This window comes from Astatotilapia calliptera, chromosome 9, assembly GCF_900246225.1.
Source record: "Astatotilapia calliptera chromosome 9, fAstCal1.2, whole genome shotgun sequence".
NCBI classification, from domain to species: domain Eukaryota; kingdom Metazoa; phylum Chordata; class Actinopteri; order Cichliformes; family Cichlidae; genus Astatotilapia; species Astatotilapia calliptera.
The window spans coordinates 12145427-12167145 of NC_039310.1; the positions used below are offsets into that span (position 1 = coordinate 12145427).

Genomic DNA, 21719 nt, shown 5'->3' on the forward strand with positions numbered 1-21719 from the left:
GACATATTCTTATAGTGTACAAATTATTTATTAATGCAATTTACATGATCTCAGTCTTACTGTTTACTCTTGTTTAGCTTGTCTCATTTGTTTTCTTTTTTAGTTTCTTTGGGTTTTTTTTATCACTGTTGTGTATGTGAATTTTTGCAATATCTCAAAGTATAAGGGCTACCCTATGTGCATGTGGCACTTTTACTGGGACTATGTTGTTTATTTATTGCATACTGCACTTTTTTATTCTTATCCTGCTGCTCAGACTCAATAATTGTCTTGTGGGGTCAGTAAAGTTTCATTAAAGATAATCTATCCACCTATCGGTCTATCTAGTCCAGGGATTTCACGGCTGTTTTTACTGTACCACTAGAATTCAAAATATCCACATTACAGCCCTATGTAACTCAAATCTTCTATGTCAGATAGTTGCTGTGGCTTGTGCTATGACATAGTTCTGATTGTAGTTATTATTATGTTTCAAAGATCACGGTTATCATCGAAACGCTTTGCCACCTCCAACTTAATTTGTGAAAGACAGCTGTGACATGTACATGTGTAATGCAGGCTGTAAGTGCACTGTGTCTCAGAGTTTAGGTCCATAATTTTGTCAAAGGGCCAAGAGAAGTTACAAACACCAAAATACCTCTTTTTAAACTTGCAGTCATGATATTGAGTGCACTCGTTAGCTTTTCTTGCAGAGATCTTCATATTAGCCTGTTTAGCATAAAAGCTAACCTGTTTAGCCTAGCACTACCTTTGGATAAACAGACTTCACCTTACACATCAAACTTTTAGCCTTTCAACAGGGCCAGGCTAGCTTTTTCCCCGTTTCCAGTGTTCATGCTAAGCTAAGTTAACCAGCGTAGCTTAGCATCTCCATATTATGTGGAGGAAAGCTTCTAAATGATTGTATTTTTACAGTATTTTAGTTAAACCGACTACTTTAATGTCAAACTCTACAGTAGCACTCACACACACTCTAAGGCTTTTAATTAATACAGCAAGTATAACACGTTGAGTCAGTTTTTGTCTCTTCTCACCTCTGCTCTCTGTCAAGGAAAGGAAAAAGAAATGAATGGAAGCCTCATGGGAGCCGGAGCTCAGTGGTAGCTGTGTGGCATTAAATTTTTACAGGCAGGAAGGGGAGATGTGGTTTATGGGCACCACAAATCTGGGCCTTTACACTCAATGAAAGCCCGCAGTAAATATCAGCTTTATTCCTCTTAAAAAGCCCCACAGACTGTAAATGTTTGATGGCTTTGAAGACCGAGGGGGAAAAGGAGTTGTGCGGAGATGAGTGAGAAAGAGGGAAAAAGAAGCATGTCGCTAAATATGATACTCTGAACTGCACAGCAAAGCCACACTTATTTACTTATGATTTACTGAACCTTTGACCTGCCTGTCTGACTGCATAGGATGTTTATCTAGCTAATTGGTGGCACATTAGATCATTCTAGCAAGCAAAAGTATATAGACTTCAATCTTTTTAACCCTCAAGGTCATATTTAAAATACAGTCACCTTAGAGAGCAGTGAATAAAATGAGATTATCAAACTTTAGACATCACTAGACTGGTTGATTGTGCGAAGGCCTCTCATGCTGTGTGGAGGGGGCAGGCGGGCTACATTCACCCTCCACCCTGAGCTGTGATTTGACCCAAAGCTGAATGTCACGCATCATAAACTCGACCTGGATGAGGAAGTAGGGGGGTCTCTATGAGAGGTTGTGTAATAACAAGGGTGCGTGTGTACTTAGAAACAGTGCGTTTTTCACTATTTAAAGTATTGCATATGCTACACTATTTGCAGAAATGCCTTAAGTAGTACACAAATATATTCCAGTATGCATTGGTATGTTTCTGTATATTAACCCTGAGACCTCTGCCATCCTGCAGTACTGCAGGGTAGCAGTTCAGCTCAGAGGTGTGTCGTTTTCTCTTTCTATAAACATCACCTCAGCTTTGTATCAGGTCAGCCAAGTTTCATAGCCAATCAGATTTCTTCTTTCAATGGTACTCTTCCATTATCCTTGGCTGTTTCCTGTATATAAACACTGTACACTGTGCTGTGACCGATTCTCAGTTAAAAAGGTATTGGTATTGTCCATGTACAGTTCTAACTAGTTCAGTTTGAAGGCAGGATGGATGCGTGCAAGCCTGCACACACAGTTTCACACGGAGCCAAACGTGCATGCCTGAATGCTGAGAAAAACATTTGCACATATGCAGAGGTACACAGAGACACACGCGCACATGGAGATGTACCATTGACTGCACAGACATGTAAACTTATAACTTATTTCCACATTAGCAGACATGCCGCGAGCTGCCCTTCCTACCGGAAAGGAAGGAAGCCTAAACGAGGGAAACACCTGACCGCATCCTGACTGACCGTTACACATGACCCTTTGACCTCACTATGCCGCTGACTGTCATGGCCAGTGGTACCTTTTGTTTCTTCTCACAGAGTGAACTCGTCTAGTCAGATGAAATATTCATCGAATTTCCAGCCTTGTTTCCAAAAAAGTTGCAAAGCTGTGAAAAGATTGATGAAAACCATTTTATACCTTTGTGCAGTACAAATACTTCTAAAGCTTTGAGTGTTGTATGCTAATTTTGATTTTGATGCCAGTAACATGTTTTTATAAAAAGTTGGAAAGAAGGCACACAGAGACTGGAAAAGTTGTGCAAAAAAACCACCTGGTGGAACACGTCTCAGGACTAATTAGGCTGATTAGTAACATGATTGGGCTTAAAACGAGCATTCCAGTGAGGCTGATAAATTATGGAGGAAAGATGAGGAGAGATTCACCGGTCTGTGAGAGACTGTGTGGATAAATAGTTGAACAGTTTCCAACATCAAACTGTGGTGCATTCAGTCATTAGAAAGATCCCACAGGTGGCGCTGTGAAGAACCAGCTTTGATGTTTTATGCGTCCAAGTTCATGTAAGATGAGGTGAATCATAGACACAGTTTCCTCTGAGCTGAATAGGAGAGGGGAGGCAGATAGTTTGGAGATGCATCTTGTGACGACTCTGTTAGCACTGATCGGGAGCAACATATGTTGCCATCCAGACGTGCTGTCACGGAAAGTCTGATGACAAAAGAGTGAGAGCAAACAACAATTTTCCTTTCATTCCCCAAACATTTACATAGTGCTGATAAGAAGAAGACTATCACCCCAATAGAGCTCTTTGCTCTCACACTGCTGGCTTCTTTATTCATGCTGCCATAGGCTTAGGTTGCTGTTTCATCCTGTTAAAAGGGAGTTTTTCCTTCCCACTGTCACCAAGTGCTAGATCAAAGAAGGCCACCTGATCGTTAGGCTTTATCTGTGTTATTGTAGGTCTTTACCTTACAGCTTCATGCACCTAGAGGTGACTGTTGTTGTGATTTGGCGTTATAAAAATAAAATTGAATTAAATTGAAGAGGTGACGGAGCACAGTCCAGATGTTTTTTCAAACGTGGAGCTTGTGTTTTTCAAGATCATCTCTTCCTACCTTTGTGTCATCTTCATACTATTTCAGTTAAATATAGGGAAGCAATTATGTCTTGACACAGTGTCTCAAAAATAGTGCCTTGGATTACTCTTGATTTGCCTTTTACTTCTTAGAAATACCCATCATAGGTATGTCTTTCTTGTTATTGCAGTTATTTTGGTGCCGTTTGGTAGATGTCCTTATATAAAGTACAACTGCACATTTATGGTACAGTTGGTAGAAACATGAAGACTAAACACAGGCAGTGCCAGGCCTCACATGCGTCTCTCTCTGTCACCTCATCTTTATGGTCTGCGATGAATCCAAGCAGGAAACCCAGCTTTGCTCTTCCTCTCCCTGTCTGTGTCTCTTTTTGTATTTGAGACGAGGCCAGCTAAAACACTCGGGTCTGGGCAGTGCAGTCAGCGAGTCTGTTCAGAATTAAATTTAATTTGATGACGAAATGGTAATGCAACCAACTCTGGTGAATTTAAATTACAACTCTCCGCTTTAATGAGTAGCTAAGTGGGTTTGGCTGTTAAACAGATAAACATCGGGTCATCTGTGAGTGCCTATGTGTACGTACTGCGAGTGGAAGCGCCGCTTGTAATGAATGATAGACGTATGGATGTAAGGAACCAAAATCAATTAGCATTACATAAGCGAAATATGTTTGTATATATGTCTGTGTGCGTCTCCCTCCAACTCCAGCTGACTAAACAAGGCTGCTGTCGGTGACTTGGTGAGGTGAGTGGCTGGGTGGTGGCTGTGACTGAGTGACAAATCCCGACTGCCTTGTGACTCACTCTCAAACAGACAGACAAACAGACACACACACGCAAGAAAATCTATAAAATGCCAGTTTCTTGGATGGAGAGTTGATTTATTCTATTGTTTATTTTATTCTATGACACCTATTTATATTTGCCTGTAGGTGATAAATAACTATGTGTGCATGAGCTGACAGGTTAAGAGTCAGACTGGAAAAAGTCAACACTGCGTTTTGGATGAGAGGGTCAGTCGCATTTAGATTCAAACCTGTGAAAGTTTTTATTGTTTTATTATAATCACAATATTATTCTAGCCACAGACTGTATATAGAAGATGGCAACAATAACGTCATCTACTGATTTCTGATCTCCTGTTTTTTCTGTGGTAAAAAGAGATTTTTAAAAAAAAATTTAATACCAGACTGTAAATGCTTTTAGAGTTGCCTCAAGTGGCTATTAGAGGAACTACAAGTCTTTGCATTGCACCTTAGCTTTATTTCTCAGCCCTGGAGGTTGCTGCTTGATTGTAAGGCTGGTCCTCAGCAAAAGTCTAAACAGTTGGTTAACTGTTTTATAATTATGGATGTGCAGACCAACAACTAACTGCAATTAAAATCAGTTTTGGGCTCAAAGAAGCTACTCTTGTGTGTGTGTGTGTGTGTGTGTGTGTGTGTGTGTGTGTCATATAGAACCATCGAGAACATGGGACCAGTGCCACTGTGTAGCACTTTGCCTGTTTCACAGACAGGTTAGTTATGAAAATGTAATCAAAGCCATGAAAGGACAGAGTAAATAAGCTAAAGGGAGACCTTGAAACCTAAGTGGAAAATCTGTGTCACCGTCTTGACTTCAGTGCGGTGACCGATGGCAGCAATGACCTCTTCTAGTTTGAAAACCAAACCTATACCTGAGACTGTCTGAGCCGTTGCTGTACGGCCGCAGAGGCGAACACAGATGATTAAGGACAAGCTGATGGGCGGAGAGTCCACAAACACACTTGTCACTATTTCACTGCGTTTGCATGTGCCAAATAATATGTAACTGCCAATGAATTCAATTAGGCACGCGCTCAAGTGCATTAGACAGCAGATGAATGTGAAGCACGTACAGCGCAGCGACCGCTGTAATGAGCACTTGTGCCGGCGCTCCAGTCTACGCCCTCACATGTTTCTCCACCCAGTGCATTACGCGAGGCGTGTTGTGTTATTCTTCTGCTCTCGGATTCAGTATGTAATGTGTCACTGGACTTCACTGGACATATTTACATCATTTACCCAAGGAAAAGGGCTTTCACTTTGTTTTATCATCATGGCGCTGTGACATACTTTCCACATGCTGAGGGTCACAAACGATGTGGAAAACGACGCCAGATGCTAATCATGATTCTAAGTGGAGCGGCCCCGTGTCTGGAGAGGATCGTGGTAATATGTGAACCCTGATGGTTTCTGTTCTTTGTCTTTCAGACTACAACAGCAGCGATCAGAAGACAGCATGCAGAAGACACGAGCTGTACGTCAGCTTCAGAGAGCTGGGCTGGCAGGTATTTTCTCCTTAAGCTTCACCTAAAAGTTTCCTAATACATCAGTCGTCTAGTCAGGACTACTTTTTAATTCTAATCAGTGTTCCTACTATGCATACTAGAGTATAGTATTATATATATTATATGATTGTTGGAATAATAGGGGATTTGTGTGTTTTTTAAACTCTTAGCAAAAGCAGTATGCCACCATCAGGTGTATTAAGTAGCCGTCTCTTGTCAGACTGGTTTCCTTCTACAAATTGTCATATCTTAATATTTAAAAAATGAGCATGAGTAGCTAAATTATGGAGTGGAGTCGCATGAACGCCCCAGAGTTTATGCACTGGTGGTGGTGGGGAGGTAAACCGTTAGCTGACGAGGGGAGGTGGGATGTGAGATACATGGCCTCGAAGTCAGACGTCACCCAGAGCAGGGATGTGAAAGGCACTTTAGATTGTGGGAAAGTATAACTATTTTTTCCACGAGATACTTTAACATAAGAAAAAAAGTGTAATTTCAACAGCACGTCTCAGTTTTTCTACACGATAAAGTAGTAAATGAAAGAAACCTGTCAGCATGACTCTGTAAAGTACACTGCTCAGTACACATTAGAAACAAGAGAGGATGCGACATAGAAAAGGTTAAATGGAGATCACAGTGTGTGTGTGCGTGTTTACTTAGATACAGAGGAAGAAATAAAAGAGAAGGGCAGAGGTACATACAACCAGCTGTTAACACAGCACTGACATCTAGAGGGAGACTGCCAGCAATCATTCACACACACACAGACAGAGGAAGGGAGCTGGAAATAATGAAAGGGATTGTCAGAAGAGTGAAAAGGTGAAGACAGACGGTTGATTGACACTGACAGGAAGATGAACTAGATCAAAACACAAATTAGAGTGGGGGGATAACCTGTCGACACCTCATCAGAGTCAAACAGTAAGACAGAAAGAGTGGAAGGAAGGAAGGAGGAGAGGGACTAGCTCTGAGTGATTTCACAGACAGCGCTGTGGATTTGTCCGCAGAGAGAACGTTAACTCTGAATTTACCAACAGCAGTCAGGTGGGTTACATGGAAAGTGAAGCTGTACTGAACCAATAATAACAAAACTGTTCATTTCTGTTCATCCCAAAACCAACTGATTTCACGTGTTTCTCTAAGGACTGGATTATTGCTCCTGACGGCTACGCAGCCAACTACTGTGATGGAGAATGCTCCTTCCCCCTTAATGCCCACATGAATGCCACCAACCACGCCATTGTGCAGACGCTGGTAAGACCATCCCACTACGGTTTACCGCACTAAGTATGTGTGTATTCTTAACACAATGAAGAAGAAGTCATTTTAGGCCCGTCTCTTATGTCTGCCAGAACTTTGTGGTGGTGCTCATACAGTTTTTCCTGTGGATTTAGGATTGTTGTAGCAACACTGCAACGAGATATAATAGTGGTCTATTGTGTGTCTAAATGACCTTTAAAAATAAGCACAGGAGCATATGAGAGTGTTTCGACAGTGTATTTTTAATCTAGTCGCCGTGGCCTTCTTAGGGTTATAAATATCGGTGAATATAAAGCGTTACAGTTCTGTGAAGCTCAGTTAACTCCATTAAATTTACTTGTCATGGACGGTCGAAACATAAAAGAGACAAATGAGGTGCATCCACACATGGAGTAACTGCTCTTCTTCTAGTGGCCACTTGAAGCAGCCTTCAAATGGAATCAGTCCCCATAGACTTCCATGTTAAAATGTTTATGGTATTAAAAATATATATATTTATACAGTCTTATTCAAAAAAAGTTGGTCTCTGTGAAGAGTTTCCCTGTTCTAAACAACTGTACAGATGATAGCTTGTGTTTTCATAACTCCCAATTGGATGCAGGATTTAGGAGCGTGGCAGCATAGACGGTATAGCCAAGCAGCTTCTACTGATACTAATTGGAGTTACTGAATCTCTGGACCACTCTGACATGTTTGTTGGTGCTTGGGAGGATTTTTAATGTAGTCTGTGCGGGACAGACCATCCGATTAGTTTTTGCTCCTTGAGTACCATCCTAGCATTTTAGTAACTTAATTCACTTCAATTCAGTTTTATTTATATAGCAACAAATCGCAGCAACAGTCCCATCAAGACACTTTATAATAATACAGAGAAATCATTGCGCCTTGGCTTGACCCCTATGAGCCAGCACTTGGTGACAGTGGGAAGGAAAAACATCCTTTTTGATAAAAAAGAAACCAGCAGAACCAGGCTGGGGGTGATGGGACAAAACACACACTGTGGAAGAGATTGTCAATAATAGGTAAACAAAGATTAGCAGGTATGTGTACGTGTACAGTTTGTACCATTTATAACTGCTACTGTCTAATCAAGCTTGATAACGTCAGCCATATTTAGACGAGAGGGTGGAGTTCTATGTTATCAGCTAATGATAGCCAGCTTGGTTAGCAAGTTGCTATCTATCTATATCTATAAGCTGTACAGGTGCAGTGGACAGATAAAGAGACATGTTTGTTATTGCTTAGTAATGAATGATTCAAATATTAGCTTTTCACTCACTAAGACTGAAGCACAACCTTATTGGAAGGGCTGTGAGTACGCTTCGAGCCAAGGTGTGGGCTAGCAGAAAGCTAGTGGCTATACCTCCATTTATTTGTGTCTACCTGTCACTTAAAGCAACCTTTATATAATTTTAGTGACTGAATGATCTATGAAGAGCATCCCTACACAGTCAATTTAATTTAGATGCTACTGAGAGAGTCCAAACCATTTTAATATCTGCTGTAAAGTTGGGCCATGTGGGGTTGGGGATTTTATAACCAGTCTCCAGTGGCCATTAAAGAAATGTCAAATAATCCGACATTTGGCATGATTAAAAAATATAATAAAATCAATTTTTAAATCTGTCCTTTGTGAGTTTATCATCCATTTCTAATTGCTACTTTTTCTGATAATAGAAAGAGGGTGTGGGGGATTTGTGACACATAAAGAGGCTGAAGGTCTTTCTCATTATTTCCAGGTGCACCTGATGAACCCCGAGAACGTACCCAAGCCGTGCTGCGCCCCCACCAAGCTGCACGCCATTTCAGTGCTCTATTTCGACGACAACTCCAACGTCATACTGAAGAAATACAAGAACATGGTGGTGCGGGCCTGCGGCTGCCACTGACAGACAGATGAAGACTGGTAGTGCTTCAGTCAAAGTTGGGTGTACGTTGACCTCAGGTAGACACCGGATTCCCGCCCAAATCTTCAACATGCAAAGGAACGTCCAGCCTGAAAGATCATTCCCATGTTCCATTTCCATAATTGTTAAGCCTGCTAACATATCAAGTAGCAAGTATTCCCCACCACATGTGGATCATCCATAGGCAACTTCACCTTGTTCCAGTCTTGAGCCACCAAGTTGTCTACCACCCTTCCTGTTAGCTGTGGACGGGGGTCTTCTCTTCATGGGTCTGCAACTGAATGAATGACTGTGTGTGTATGTGTGGGGGGAGGCATTTAAGCATTTAAGTTTGTATATTATGTGTTTACTGAAGTGTGTGTATGAATGCCTGAGAGGCTACTGCACCTTCTCCCTCCCTGAGAGGGTGAAACTGAACTGTCGTGGGACCAGTCAGAGTGCTGCTTTCTTTCCCGTCTTCTCTCCAACATAGAAAAAAAGAGCAAGGTGCATCAGTTCTCGCAGGAGGCTCAGATAATGAACAGCTTCCCTACAGCACATGACACTGCAGGGCTAACACCCCCGTCATATTTCCAAGTGGTGTGAATCAGCCCGACTTTCTTTTTTCTGTGCAAAATGTTGTTAACCAAAACCATCTAATACGAACTGAATGATACTTTGGAGTCAGCACACTCATATTTCCTTCCTCCCCTCTGCTGTTTTTTTTCTCGAGCCATATTTGCCTTCCCAAAAATATAATATGGACTTAACCAAAGTGACCGCAGGCTATTTTAGCAGTGGACCGCTCCAAATATCCCCCCCGACACCACCACCTCCTCTCCTCCATGTCAATATTTGCCAGGCTGGGGCTGAGCTGCGATTCACCAGGCTGGTTCAACATGATGCATGTTGTGGCTAAACTGATGTTTTTCTCCAAAGAACCGAAGAATACAGCCTTATCCCTCGGACATACCACAAATGGCCATTTCCATGTCGCTGCTCTCATAAAGTTAACAAACGCTTCCACTCCTGACAGCCCATCATGAAATAGTAGAGAAAAAAAACATCCCGCAGAACGGTTTGTGTCAGCGTTCTGAAATTAGCCGGTTGCTTTTTCAACCCCGAGGGTGAAACTGTGTTCGGATATGGACAGGTGACAAATTAATGGAAAAACCTGAATGCTCAAACCCTGCACAGTGGGGGTATCTCGTACTATTCTTTTAAAGCATTCATTGGCGGGATCAGTTTGTTCTGTGTTAAATCTTGAAGCTAATGGCCGCTTCTAGGATAACAGCTTTGCCCCTTTCATAGAGCCTGTGGCCCTCAAGTCACCAGATCTCAACCCAGGTTGGTAGATTTTCGACCAATCAATCACCTCTTTAAGTTTTAGAGAGCTGAAGAATTAAAAATAAACGTGCATTCGAGCAGTTTTGCTGAAAAGCAGTGCCTGGTTTTTCCTTTAATTTGTCACCTGTCACGTGGCAACGTCTTCCCAACAGAGTATGTAACTGTGAGCTTTAAATGACATGAGTACTTTTAGAGCATATTTTAATGAAAAACTAATACCAGTAAGAATCAGAATACCTTCTGTGCCTAACCAATCATACATTACAAAATATACCTCTGGTAAGCTGCTGTTTACATTTGTGATCATGTTTAGTTTTTTTTTGTAAATACTTGTACATTCTCAGCTTATTTATTGCACCTTTTATTAAAAAAAAAAATATCACATACGTTATTAACAGATGCAAGAGCAAAATGAAAATGCAAAGTTATTTTTGAGAAAAATTTATTACGAAATCTCATGTTACATTTTGCCATTATTCACTCTTTTGTACAAAATCTGTGGGTTGTGCACAAACTATAACCCATGAAAAGGAAAAAAACAACAACAAAAAAACATGACTTTGTCACTGGAGTTGCTTAGACCATGTGCTATCCATAAAAACTTTTACTGAGAAAAAACTGCTGTGTCTCAGACTGTTTGAGTACCTGGGTTTAACAATAAATGGTGCCTTGCATTCACACAACACATGCTTTCCACGTAACCTGGGTCAAAGAGCATTTGCCTAACAGGTGGGTGCAGTTTACACGGCGGTTAATTGCAGAAAGGTGCACTGAAACACTGCAAATGCTTTTTCACTAAGGCTTCACCTTCGAATCCCCCCGAAAATTATTTGTGTTGAATTTTAATGCTGCCAGTTCCTGCCCACTTCAATGATTAACTGTAATCAGAACCTCATCGTCTATTTTACTCAGGCCGATGGCTCTGGTGTCCAAAGGTCTAAATCATCCCGATACAATGTTTTCAACTTAGGCTGTCGCTTCAGTAAGAATAGATGGAAATCACGGTGAGAACGTGGATACGATGGGAGTTGAGCTCACCCTGAGCAGCAGTTCGACCTTTCAGTGCAGACGATGAGCGACCCTTCTGTGTCCAAATCCTTCTAACATAGGAAGGATAAACCTGGCCTGAAGAATACAAACATTCACGTTTTTACATCGACACCTAATAATGTTAGGGGAGACTTCACGTCAACGATGGCTTGTCCAAACAGAAGCAGTAACACAAAAGATCAGTAACAGAGTGATGGGGCAGCATGGTCCAGGCCTAACACTCCCAATGCTAGAAGTAGAAAGGGATGGTCGATCACTGAGACTAAAACAATCAGTCAGGATCTGGTAATCTTGATTAACAGAAAAAAAAAAGTTGTCAGATTCAGTAAAATCACAGACTTCTCCATCACCTCCCAGTCTGTGTGGTTTCTTCCCTGAGAGTTAAGTCAGACAGGCCATCACTGGCATGACTATGAAGCACCCTCAACTTAACACTCTGCTTCACATTGGAGAGTCACAAACTTTTACAGCCTCGTGAGTGACAGTAATAGAAAACTAATGGCTTATGATTTAAAAAAAAAAAAAATTTCATGTACACAAATTAGCATCGGGGAAAAAAGAAGTCAAATGGCAGAGACGTCAGAAACACTTCATTTAAAAAACAAACAGGTAGAAACTTTAGTGCCACTGTTTTAACATTTCTTGTATTCTTGTGAAAAGTTCTGGTTCTGAGCAGAGCTTGCAAAGTGGTTGTCGCACATATTACTTCATCTTCAGGCCCAACCAGTCGCCACGTGGTTTAAGGTTGAGCAAGAGCAATGAGAAGTACGATCACCTTCCAAACACTCTTACCGAATGATTCTGCACTTGAATACCAAAAAAAGATGAATGCGCCAGCCTGTCATTGGATGACTGACAGAGAGGGGGAAGAGTAGGGGTCTGGCTTTTGTAGGAGAGACGGTGGTGTCCTATTAGCCAGATATGCAGTGTGAGCGAGTAGAGTTGTGGAGAGAGAGAGAGAGCGCCGACTAGCCTGTATCTACAGCTCGTCTCGTGCCTGCTTCATCACAAAGTCGTGCAGGCTCTCCAAATCCCGCCCACCGTGATGCTCATCACCCTGCTCCCCTGCTCTGAAGATGATCAAGGTGGGGTAACCGCGCACCTGGATAACAGAAAAAAAAAAAAAAAAGAATATCACCATACTGTCATCATTGGGTAACCATGGCTTCACTCCAAGCTGAAAACATGTGTGCACCAACCACCAGGACTGTTAAATCTGCTTTAGGGTTTTATTTCATAGTATCTAATTAAAATATGTAGCAGTTATAGAATTTTATGTCTTTGATATAATCCACCACTTTAGTTTATTGCATACACTGTAACACATTTAATCTTGCAGAAATATAAAGCTCACAGAAGGGTACGTGCGCCAGAAACAGTCTCCGAGTGCAAAGCATTCAGTGCCTGGACAGAATTTCACTTACAGAGTACTTGTTGCAGAGTGTGCGCTCAACAGTGCAGTCCACTTTAGCAATCTTGACATCAGTAAAACCAGGAAATTCCTTCTTGGAAAGATCTTCCCATGTTGGAGCGAGATTCTTACAGTGACCACACCTAGACAGCAGGATAACACAAGAGTGACATCACTCTCACTGACTGACAAATTGTGTTTCAAACACTGGCTGCCAACATTTTAAATCAGGAGTTTAATCACTTTAGTCACTAGAACAATAATTACTTCAGACATCTGCAGGTACTTAACGTATATTTGTTTAAAAATGATACACTCCGACTCATCTTACTCGTAGTAGTTTTAAACCCTCTCCTGCAGACAAAGGTTCAGCATTATTTAATACTTGAACTAATTTCTGAGGCGTCATGATTCATTTGGCATTAACAACACACAATAAAGGAAGATGTCAAACAATAATCTCACCATGGAGCGTAGAATTTGACGAAGGTGAATCCTTTGGCTACAGTCTCCTCAAAGTTGTCCTCATTCAGGACCAAAACACTGGACTACAGACAGAAAGAGGACAGGAATACAAGTTGGAATTATATGGATCCGTTTTTCTCCTCACCATGACGACATTATTGCATTATTGTATTTATTATTCTGTTACTGGAGTGAGAGCTTCTGAATTGTGTGCACAGGTTATGTTCCCCAGTAATGCCCACATCATCTCATTAATAAAAGATATGCAAAATCCTGGCATAATTTAGCTGCCAGTCTCTCACCTAACTGGAATCTGAATGGGTGCCATGCTCAAAGACCTACAGTGTAACTACTGCGTGTACATGTGTTGTGTTGAACAGTTTCACTGCAACAGGAAATAACAGCTGCTCATGTGCTGCAGATTCTCAGTGATGGCATCCAGAAGAAGTGCACTGTGTGTGTAATGTAAAAAATACACAATTCAAGCCCTTTAAGAATCACAATAACTTTACAGCTACAGTGCCAGGACCCCACTGAATGCATCAACGATCACTGCAATGTGCAGCTGCTGTGTATCTAAGGTCTCTGAGCACCAGTTCAATGGGGCACACAAATGTCCCCACTTAAAAATACAAAACAGGAAATAAAAAAGAGGAGACCAAAATATTATCCGAGTACAACACCTCTCTGTTGTGAACACCCACCTTTGCTTCCTCTTCAGCTGGCTCTTCAGCAGGGATCTCATTTGCCTTTGGTTCCTCCTTCTGCTCCTCCTGCTTTTCCTCCTCGGTGAGTGCAGCCTTCAGCTGGTTGTCCAAAAAGTCTTTGAAGGAGTCCAGGTCTCTCTTTCCTTTGTACTGTTCTGTCTATGACAAGAGGACAAGAAACAAGAGTTACTGTAACCAGTGTAACAATATTTTGAATATTTCTTGGATGTACGCATCAAATGTGTTATTTTTCTTCCTAGGACCTCTGAACCGAACGAGTTCCCCTCAACAGAACGCTGTTATTAAGAAAAGCAGGATGTTTTTTCAAGCCAGCTATCAAAGGCATATATAGTGTGTTTCTGAGACCATTTTGATGGACCGATTATACTCTGACTTAGAATTTTAATGCCACAGATGAAAAACATTAGCCATTTTCACTGTGATAACATTGGTGGGTTTTTACTTGCCTTCACATTTGTCTCTGTAACTATTTAAGCAGCTTAGTATGAATCATCATCATCACACTGAAATGATTTAGCACATGTATGTTTGCATGTTCCACGTCTCCTAAACAAGTGGAATGAATGACACTAAAACAAATGCCTATGACACCGACTCCCAACATCTGTACAACTATTTTATACAAATTCCACAATCATACATTTTTGTACATTTGACGGTTCAACTGAGCAGCGAACAGCGACCTTACAGCTGCATGGACTTTTTAAACTTCACTGTGCTCTTGAGTAGTCGCTGATTATTGATCAAGTTATTGAAATAAGTGTAGAACATAGCAGAGCAGACGACAACAACGTGGGGATAAAAGATGAAATGTGGGAACCATCATTTCATGACACACTTCATGAAGCCACTCTATGCTGTTGCATGCTGGGGCAGCAGGTTGAGGGCACCAACAATAAGACCAGTAACATTGTGGGGACGTAGCTGGAAGGTGATGTTGGAGAGCCGGATGTTGTCCAAGATAAGGACAATGCTGGACAAAACCTCCCACCCATTCCAAGACGTGCTGGCCAGTCACAGGAGCACATCCAGTGACAGGTTGAGATTACCCAAATGCACCACTGAACTACACTGGAAATCACTCCTGCCTGTGGATATCACCCTGTACAATCCCTCCATCTAATGCACAGTATATAAGAAGTAGGGGTGCAACGATATTCGTATCGATATTGAACCGTTCGATACAGTGCTTTCGGTTCGGTACACATATGTATCGAACAATACAACATTTGTAATTTATTTTATCTACTTTCCTTCTGACGATGCTGTCTGTGTGGAGCGCTCAGTGAATCTGCGTTCGACTACTCCGCCTAGGCTGCACTGTCGAGCGCAGATCCACTGAGCGCTCCACACAGACAGCATAGTCAGAAGGAAGAGCGCAGGGCACCTCCCCCACCCTCATTCAGATGTGGCGTTTGGAATTATTTTGGTTTTCATGTGACATATGACCCTGAAGGTAAGCGAGTCATGGACTAAAGTAAAACAGTATGTTGGATGTGCCACGCAATGCTTAATTACATGGGTGGGAACTAGTGTGTTAGCGCAGTTAGCTCGTTAACGTGTTGGCCGTCTAGCCCCATGCACGGGGCGAACGGCGGTAGCTCGTTAACGGAGATTTGCCGTGTTGTGGCGTTAAGGTCATTTCAACGAGATTAACCTGAAAGCACTAGTGGGAACACAACGAATATGACTGCCCATTTACGCCGACATCATCCTAGTGCAAAGACAAAAACAACAAGCATGCTACTAACTTTAGCCGAGTCATTTAGACAGCTGTTAGCACATGATTCTCCTTATGCTGCTGAGAATATAGCCCAGAAGAAGCGGATAGTATAGCTTTTATTTTGGAAAGAGACATTTCTCTGTAATAAACTCTCTTTTCCAAAGATGAGTGATTCCTCAATCAGATACAGGGCTTGCAATATCGCTAGCCCGACGTCCCGGAGCTAGCGATTTTTTCAGTCGGGCTACCAAAATCTATCTCTGCCCTGCTCGTCGGGCTATTGTAGGAAGAAAAATATATGTCAATGCTTTTGCATTCTTTCAGAAATGTAGCTGGGTAATTATGTCATTGGCATCGGTGATCCACTGTCAATATGTGACATATTGAAGTCGCGTTTGAATTTGCGATTGTTTTTTGCTTTCACTTTGCAATCACGCGAACTGTGTATAGAGAGCGACAGCACTGATCTGTGAGTGATGATAATTTGCGCACCAATTCCTCTGACATCTTCTTATCAATCGTTAGCTTACTATGCAAACATGACAAGTGAAATCTCCCGCAGCTTAAACATGTGAGAGGTTGATCGCGCAGAGAATCGCTGAGCTTATGTGAGTGCGTGTGTAAAAGCAGCAGGATATATATTTTAGTTCTGCTGAGCCAAATAAGACAGGTCAGGGTGAAGAAGTGACAGCCAAAGAAAAGCTTACCACAAAACGGAAAAGTTATGACAAATCAGACTATAAGACAAAAAGAAAGTGCAGCTTTATGGTTTCATGGACAAAATAATTTCTGTGGCTGCGATATGATGAGCTAAATAACCAGGGCTGCACATAAGTGGTCCGCAGGTGCGCATTCGCTGTCAAAATAAAAAACACGTACAAGGGTTAGGGTTAAATTTAAAAACTGTACTTTTGAGTTAAAATATATATTTATAATTTTAATAAATGACAAATTAAAAAGGCATGAACATTTTATTTTGTATCGAAAAAATATCGAACCGTGACACCAAAGTATCGAACCGAACCGTGAATTTTGTGTATCGTTGCACCCCTAATAAGAAGGGCACCTCAATTTCAACTTCATCTATATTCAATGTTGTGCAATATACTGAGATATTTATATATTAGAGCTATTTTGTTATAAGATAAGATAACCTTTATTAGTCCCACACGTGGGAAATTTGTTTTGTCACAGCAGGAGTGGACAGTGCAAAAGTTATGAGGCAAAAATTAGAATACAATAAGAATAAATACAGTACACAACTGTACAGAATAGAATAAAATAAAATACTATATACAGTAGAATAAAATAAAATAAATATACAATAAGATAAAAATAGAATACAAATACAAATACTATATACAACTGAGTAAAAATACAACGATGACAGAAAGGATTATTGCACTTAGTATTATTGCATATATTTTGTATTACTGAATTTAGTCTAGTTAGTTACTGTTTTGGAGCAAGTGTGACTACATAATTTCATCTGGAATTAACAAAATATTCTGATGCCCATGAGGCATCCTGGTCAGATACAAACTACCTCAACTGGGTCCTTTCGATGAGGATTAGCAGCTCTGCTCTGAGCTTCAATGACTGAACTCCTCAGCCGGTCTCTAAGGCACCATCCATTTGAACCTTTTATATTTTGATTTTCCTGACAGTTACTGTTTATTGACCTAACACCTAAGCAATGTGTGTAAGCACATGCATACACACAGAGCTAGTCCCAAACCTTTTGCATACCTTTTCTCCATTGTAGAAGAAGAGCAGTGTGGGATATCCCCTCACACCATTCTCAGAACACACCTCGTAGTGCTGAGTACAGTCCACCTAGTTCACAAATACACAAACTTGTGTTATTAAACAGGAATGTCGCAACACTGCAAACACTGGCTCTGTGGTCTGTTTTTATAACACAGTATGCAAATAGTTAACTCCTTATATGATCAAAATCTGTTCTGTCACACAGGATCCTGACAGGAATCATTTAAGAGTAATGTTTGCCCAAAGGGGACCTGGGACTAATTCAAGAAAGTAAACTTTCATTGTAGTGAGTGTCCATCTGTTCTGTTGTTTTAACATCTGAACCCACCTTTCCTATCTTCACATCGTCAGAGTGCTCAAAGGTGGTGGCCAGCTGTTCCCATGTTGGGGCCATGGCTTTGCAGTGACCACACCAAGGTGCAAAGAACTTGATAAAGTGGGCGCCTGAGGCAGGAAGAAAAGAAAGAAAGGTAGAACATGAAAAGCCTTGCAGCATTTGCACACCAGCTTTTAGGGAATTTATACATTTACACAAATCTACCAAAGCGAGGCTGAAGTTTATTGGTCCAGAAAATGAACATAAGAAAGCTGATTTCACTGCAAACTCAACACTGTAAAAGGATATACACCTCTTACAGCTCACATGAACCAATTAAGCAACGTTTATTGCAGCCCTGTTGCCAAGATGTGAAGGTGGAGACCTATAAACACCGTTTTAAAAATACCTATGTCATATCCTGCCGATTTTCATCTCCAAACAAGAAATCATTTATTTTTTTTCCTTCAAAACCAAAACATTCAACTTCAGTGGAGCTCAAGAGGCGTAATTTCAGCGAGACAATTATCGTGAGCGGCGTTAATTTTTGCAGTTGTTGCCTCAAAGTCCAGAAACGTGAGGCGACGGGAGACGAGGGTTTTTACAGTCGGCTGGCTTTGACTAACGCTCGAGTACTCGGGTGGTGAAATGTCAGTTATGTAAATCTAGTTAATGAGGTGTTTCCATTCTCAAATGTGAGATCCAGAAACTCGGTGTGGCTGAAAACTGAAAGCAGAATCAAAAATGACGGCAACACAGACACGGCTTATCTGTTACAGCAGGATGCAGCTGCGTAAATACGCAAAGTCGCTTGGCTAATTATGTTGCCTAACTGAAGCTCTACACAGCATCTCTTTTAATGCATCTTTACCTTTGGCTATGTGGGTCTTGAAATTGAGGGCGGTGAGCTCATACATTCCCTGTTTGGGCTCTGGGGCTTTAGGAGGCTCCAGTTCACTCTCTGGTTCCTGCAAAACATTCAGCAACAAAAAGCATGAGCATCAGTTTTGCACTGGTTTGAGGACGTGAGGTTATGACTGAATGAACACCAAACCACTAACCGAAGGCTCCTCTTGGAGCGTCTTCAGCATCCAGGTCTCCAGAGACTGCAGATCTCTGGGGCCCTGGTACTTCACTGCTTCCTGGTCGGGCCTAAACAACTTAAGCCTGCACATAAGACAATATATTCAACTCCATGAGACGTGGCATGGCAGATTTATAATTTAAAATCTACAGCTGGACGAGAGAGTTAAAGAAAATCTTAGCTATAACTTTACCCATAAATACAGGTATTCTGTAAATGATTATGGAGTAAACTGCTGCATTTGCAGTTACAGTGTGCATGGTGCAACATCCAAGTTTCAGCCATTAAGATAATGGCAGAATATTCCACCAAATGCATGTCAATGTGTCACTCCTCTGTCAATCAGTGATGAAAAAGACTTTTTACTTCCATGATCTAAGAGGAGTTTAAGCCTAAATGCTTCAGCTGCTGCGTTATGCTCTGTTGTGTTTCTGGAAAACTGACAAAAATGAAATACGGAGCAATCGGACATCAATAAGTGAAGCTGATGAGGCCAAGATATGAGACAGCAGCTTGTGTGAGTCTAGTACTTACGTAGGGTAGCCTCTAACGCCGTGGTCATTGGAGCAAAATTTGGTGTCCTGGACACAGTCTACTTTTACCACATACACCGGGGGGTCGTCCATGCTGTTGTATTTCTCTGCCAGCTCGTTCCACGTCGGCTGTAGCCTCTGGCAATGGCCGCACCTTGACATAAGAGAAGCAAACAGGGGGGATTTAATGCATTATGGGAAACCTGAGAGTTTATATTTTCATAACAGTGTATGTGAACACTGTATTCTGGATGCAGACACAGGCACACTGCTTCAATATTTTCTGCTTCCTGTTATTTGATAATAAAACCAACATATAGACAAATTTCCATAACATATTAGCATAATCTTCACTTTTACATAACCTCTCTCCATTAAGGAAAAAGTTAAACGATCACGTGTAAAAAAAAAAAAAAAACCTCACATAATCTCATAATCTCTGCCTTTAGCGTCAGTTCCCTGTTTACATTATGCAGTGCATGGTGACCAAATTAAACTGCATAACAATAATGGCATTATGAATTCTTGTTACCCGCAAAGGACCTCTAGGGGGACCGTGAACCTCAGTTTTGCAACAACTGTTATAACATCAGTCAATCAGTGCGTGCCACGTAAGCGCAGCCCTGTAACTAACTTTGAACGGAGGCTCAATAACTCCTGCTCTGTGAATAAAAGCTGTTTAACTGTCTGAGTATAGCCTTCAACTGCAAACCTTCACACTGAATATTGGCAGCTAGCGAAGTGTTAGCATAAACGACAGCGAGAACCGCGTAAAAGAAGAAAATGCGTTTCATTTCGCTCAGCTGCACTTGGCTGTTTTGGCTTTGCTAGTTAGCAACTAAGCTAACATCACTCAATGAGCGAAAGGAATGAGCTAGTGCTAACTAGCCTGCGTGCTAACTAGCTTGCTTGCTAATTTGCCGGTTTGCTCCAATCCAGTATCAGAAACGCTTTTGTGTTTTCAGTATTAATTAGAATATTAAACACATAGACAATGTACTTTTGGGGAATTTGCTTAACTCCGTGTGTAAAAAAAAGAAAAACTTAGCGAGCGTTTACTTACCATGGAGCGTAAAACATGACAAAGTGGGGTGCAGTGGGCACCGCCTCGTTGAACATATCCACCGTGTACGTGTGCTTGGCATGCTCATCTTCTTCTACTTCAAGTTCGCATAAAACACCAGCAAGCAGTAACGACAAGTGAATAAAATGCAACAAAACGGGTGTGCGGTGCAGAGATGAAGCCATGGTGAATCTCGGCAGCTGAACGGTGTCCCTGCTGGTGTGAAAGGACTGACTTTCTGCGAGCACGCCCCTCTGGCAGCCTCTGACTCAAAGAATGCCAGACCTGGATGGGATGCTCCAAGATGGAGCTTACCACAGCAGCATATGGGCATCTAATCACGGTGTTGTGTAGATCTGTGGCGGCCCGCAAGCGCTTTGCAACTCTATCAGATGTGACAGGTTCAAACAAGTGCCAATTTACAAAGAAGTGTGAAAGCCTGTGAGGTATTACTGACTCCAGGGGGGGGGGATATGTATATTATAATAAAAGGTGTGCAAATATAATAACAAGTATAATAATATATAACAATAAGTATAACAAAGAGTTCACTATTACCATAGAAATATATACTGAGCAGCGGTTCTCTGAGTAAAAATGCCTTGTTGATGTCAGAGATATCAGCCTTGAGCTGACAGGAAGGCAACAGTAACTCAAACAACTGCTCAACCAAAGAATGCAGAAGAGCATTTCAAAGGAATGACATGTTGAACCTTGAAGCAGATGAGCTACAGCAGCAGAAGACCACACTGGCTGTCACTCCTGTCCGCTAAGAACAGGAAACTGATTACAGTTCACACAGGCTCACCAAAGCTGGACAATAGAAGACTGGAAAATGCTGCCTGGTCTGATCACTCTCAATTTCTGCTGTAACATTTGGATGATAGGGTCAGAATTTGGTGTAAACAACATGGATCCTCTTACCTTGTAACAATGGTTGGGGGCTATTTTTGGTTTGGATCCATGGATCAAAGTATCTGAGGAATGTTTTCAGTGCTTAGATGAATCTGTACCATGAACAACTAAGGCAAAAGAGGCTCCAGTACTAGCAGGGTGTACCTAATAAGAGTGTCCAGAGAGTGTAGCTTCATTAAATCCCCATATATTTTTTTAAATTTTGGATCAACATATGCAGCACTTTATGGACTTCACTAACACTTCAACAGCAAATTTAAGATGATAAATGTGAAGTTAAATTTTTAAATGTTAGAGGAAAGTTGAAGTCATGTAGAAAAATCAAATTTGAGACATTCAGGAGAGTTTGTTCCGCCTCTGCTAGTGTAAGGAAAAGCCAAATTGG

The 21719-nt window shown here is 41.4% G+C and overlaps 2 protein-coding genes across 3 annotated transcripts in view; one reads left to right on the plus strand and one right to left on the minus strand.

Annotated features, from left to right (window-relative positions):
• bmp6 (bone morphogenetic protein 6) overlaps positions 1 to 10637 on the plus strand; it is a 47122-nt gene extending 36485 nt beyond the window's left edge. For both annotated transcript variants that reach the window (XM_026179318.1, XM_026179319.1), the window contains 3 exons: positions 5707 to 5783; positions 6927 to 7037; positions 8783 to 10637. In XM_026179318.1, coding sequence (XP_026035103.1) covers positions 5707 to 5783; positions 6927 to 7037; positions 8783 to 8932 — 338 coding nt within the window. In that variant the 3' untranslated portion in view covers positions 8933 to 10637. The remainder of the gene's footprint in view (positions 1 to 5706; positions 5784 to 6926; positions 7038 to 8782) is intronic.
• Positions 10638 to 10701: 64 nt separating this feature from the next.
• txndc5 (thioredoxin domain containing 5) lies at positions 10702 to 20751 on the minus strand. Its single transcript, XM_026179320.1, has 10 exons — positions 20420 to 20751; positions 19358 to 19510; positions 18801 to 18906; positions 18611 to 18707; positions 17752 to 17867; positions 17403 to 17489; positions 13907 to 14068; positions 13203 to 13285; positions 12751 to 12880; positions 10702 to 12428 (listed from the first exon to the last, which is right to left on the minus strand). The coding sequence occupies exons 1-10, from the start codon at positions 20602 to 20604 to the stop codon at positions 12306 to 12308; spliced, it is 1242 nt and encodes a 413-aa protein (XP_026035105.1). The 5' UTR covers positions 20605 to 20751; the 3' UTR covers positions 10702 to 12305.
• Positions 20752 to 21719: the final 968 nt, after the last annotated feature.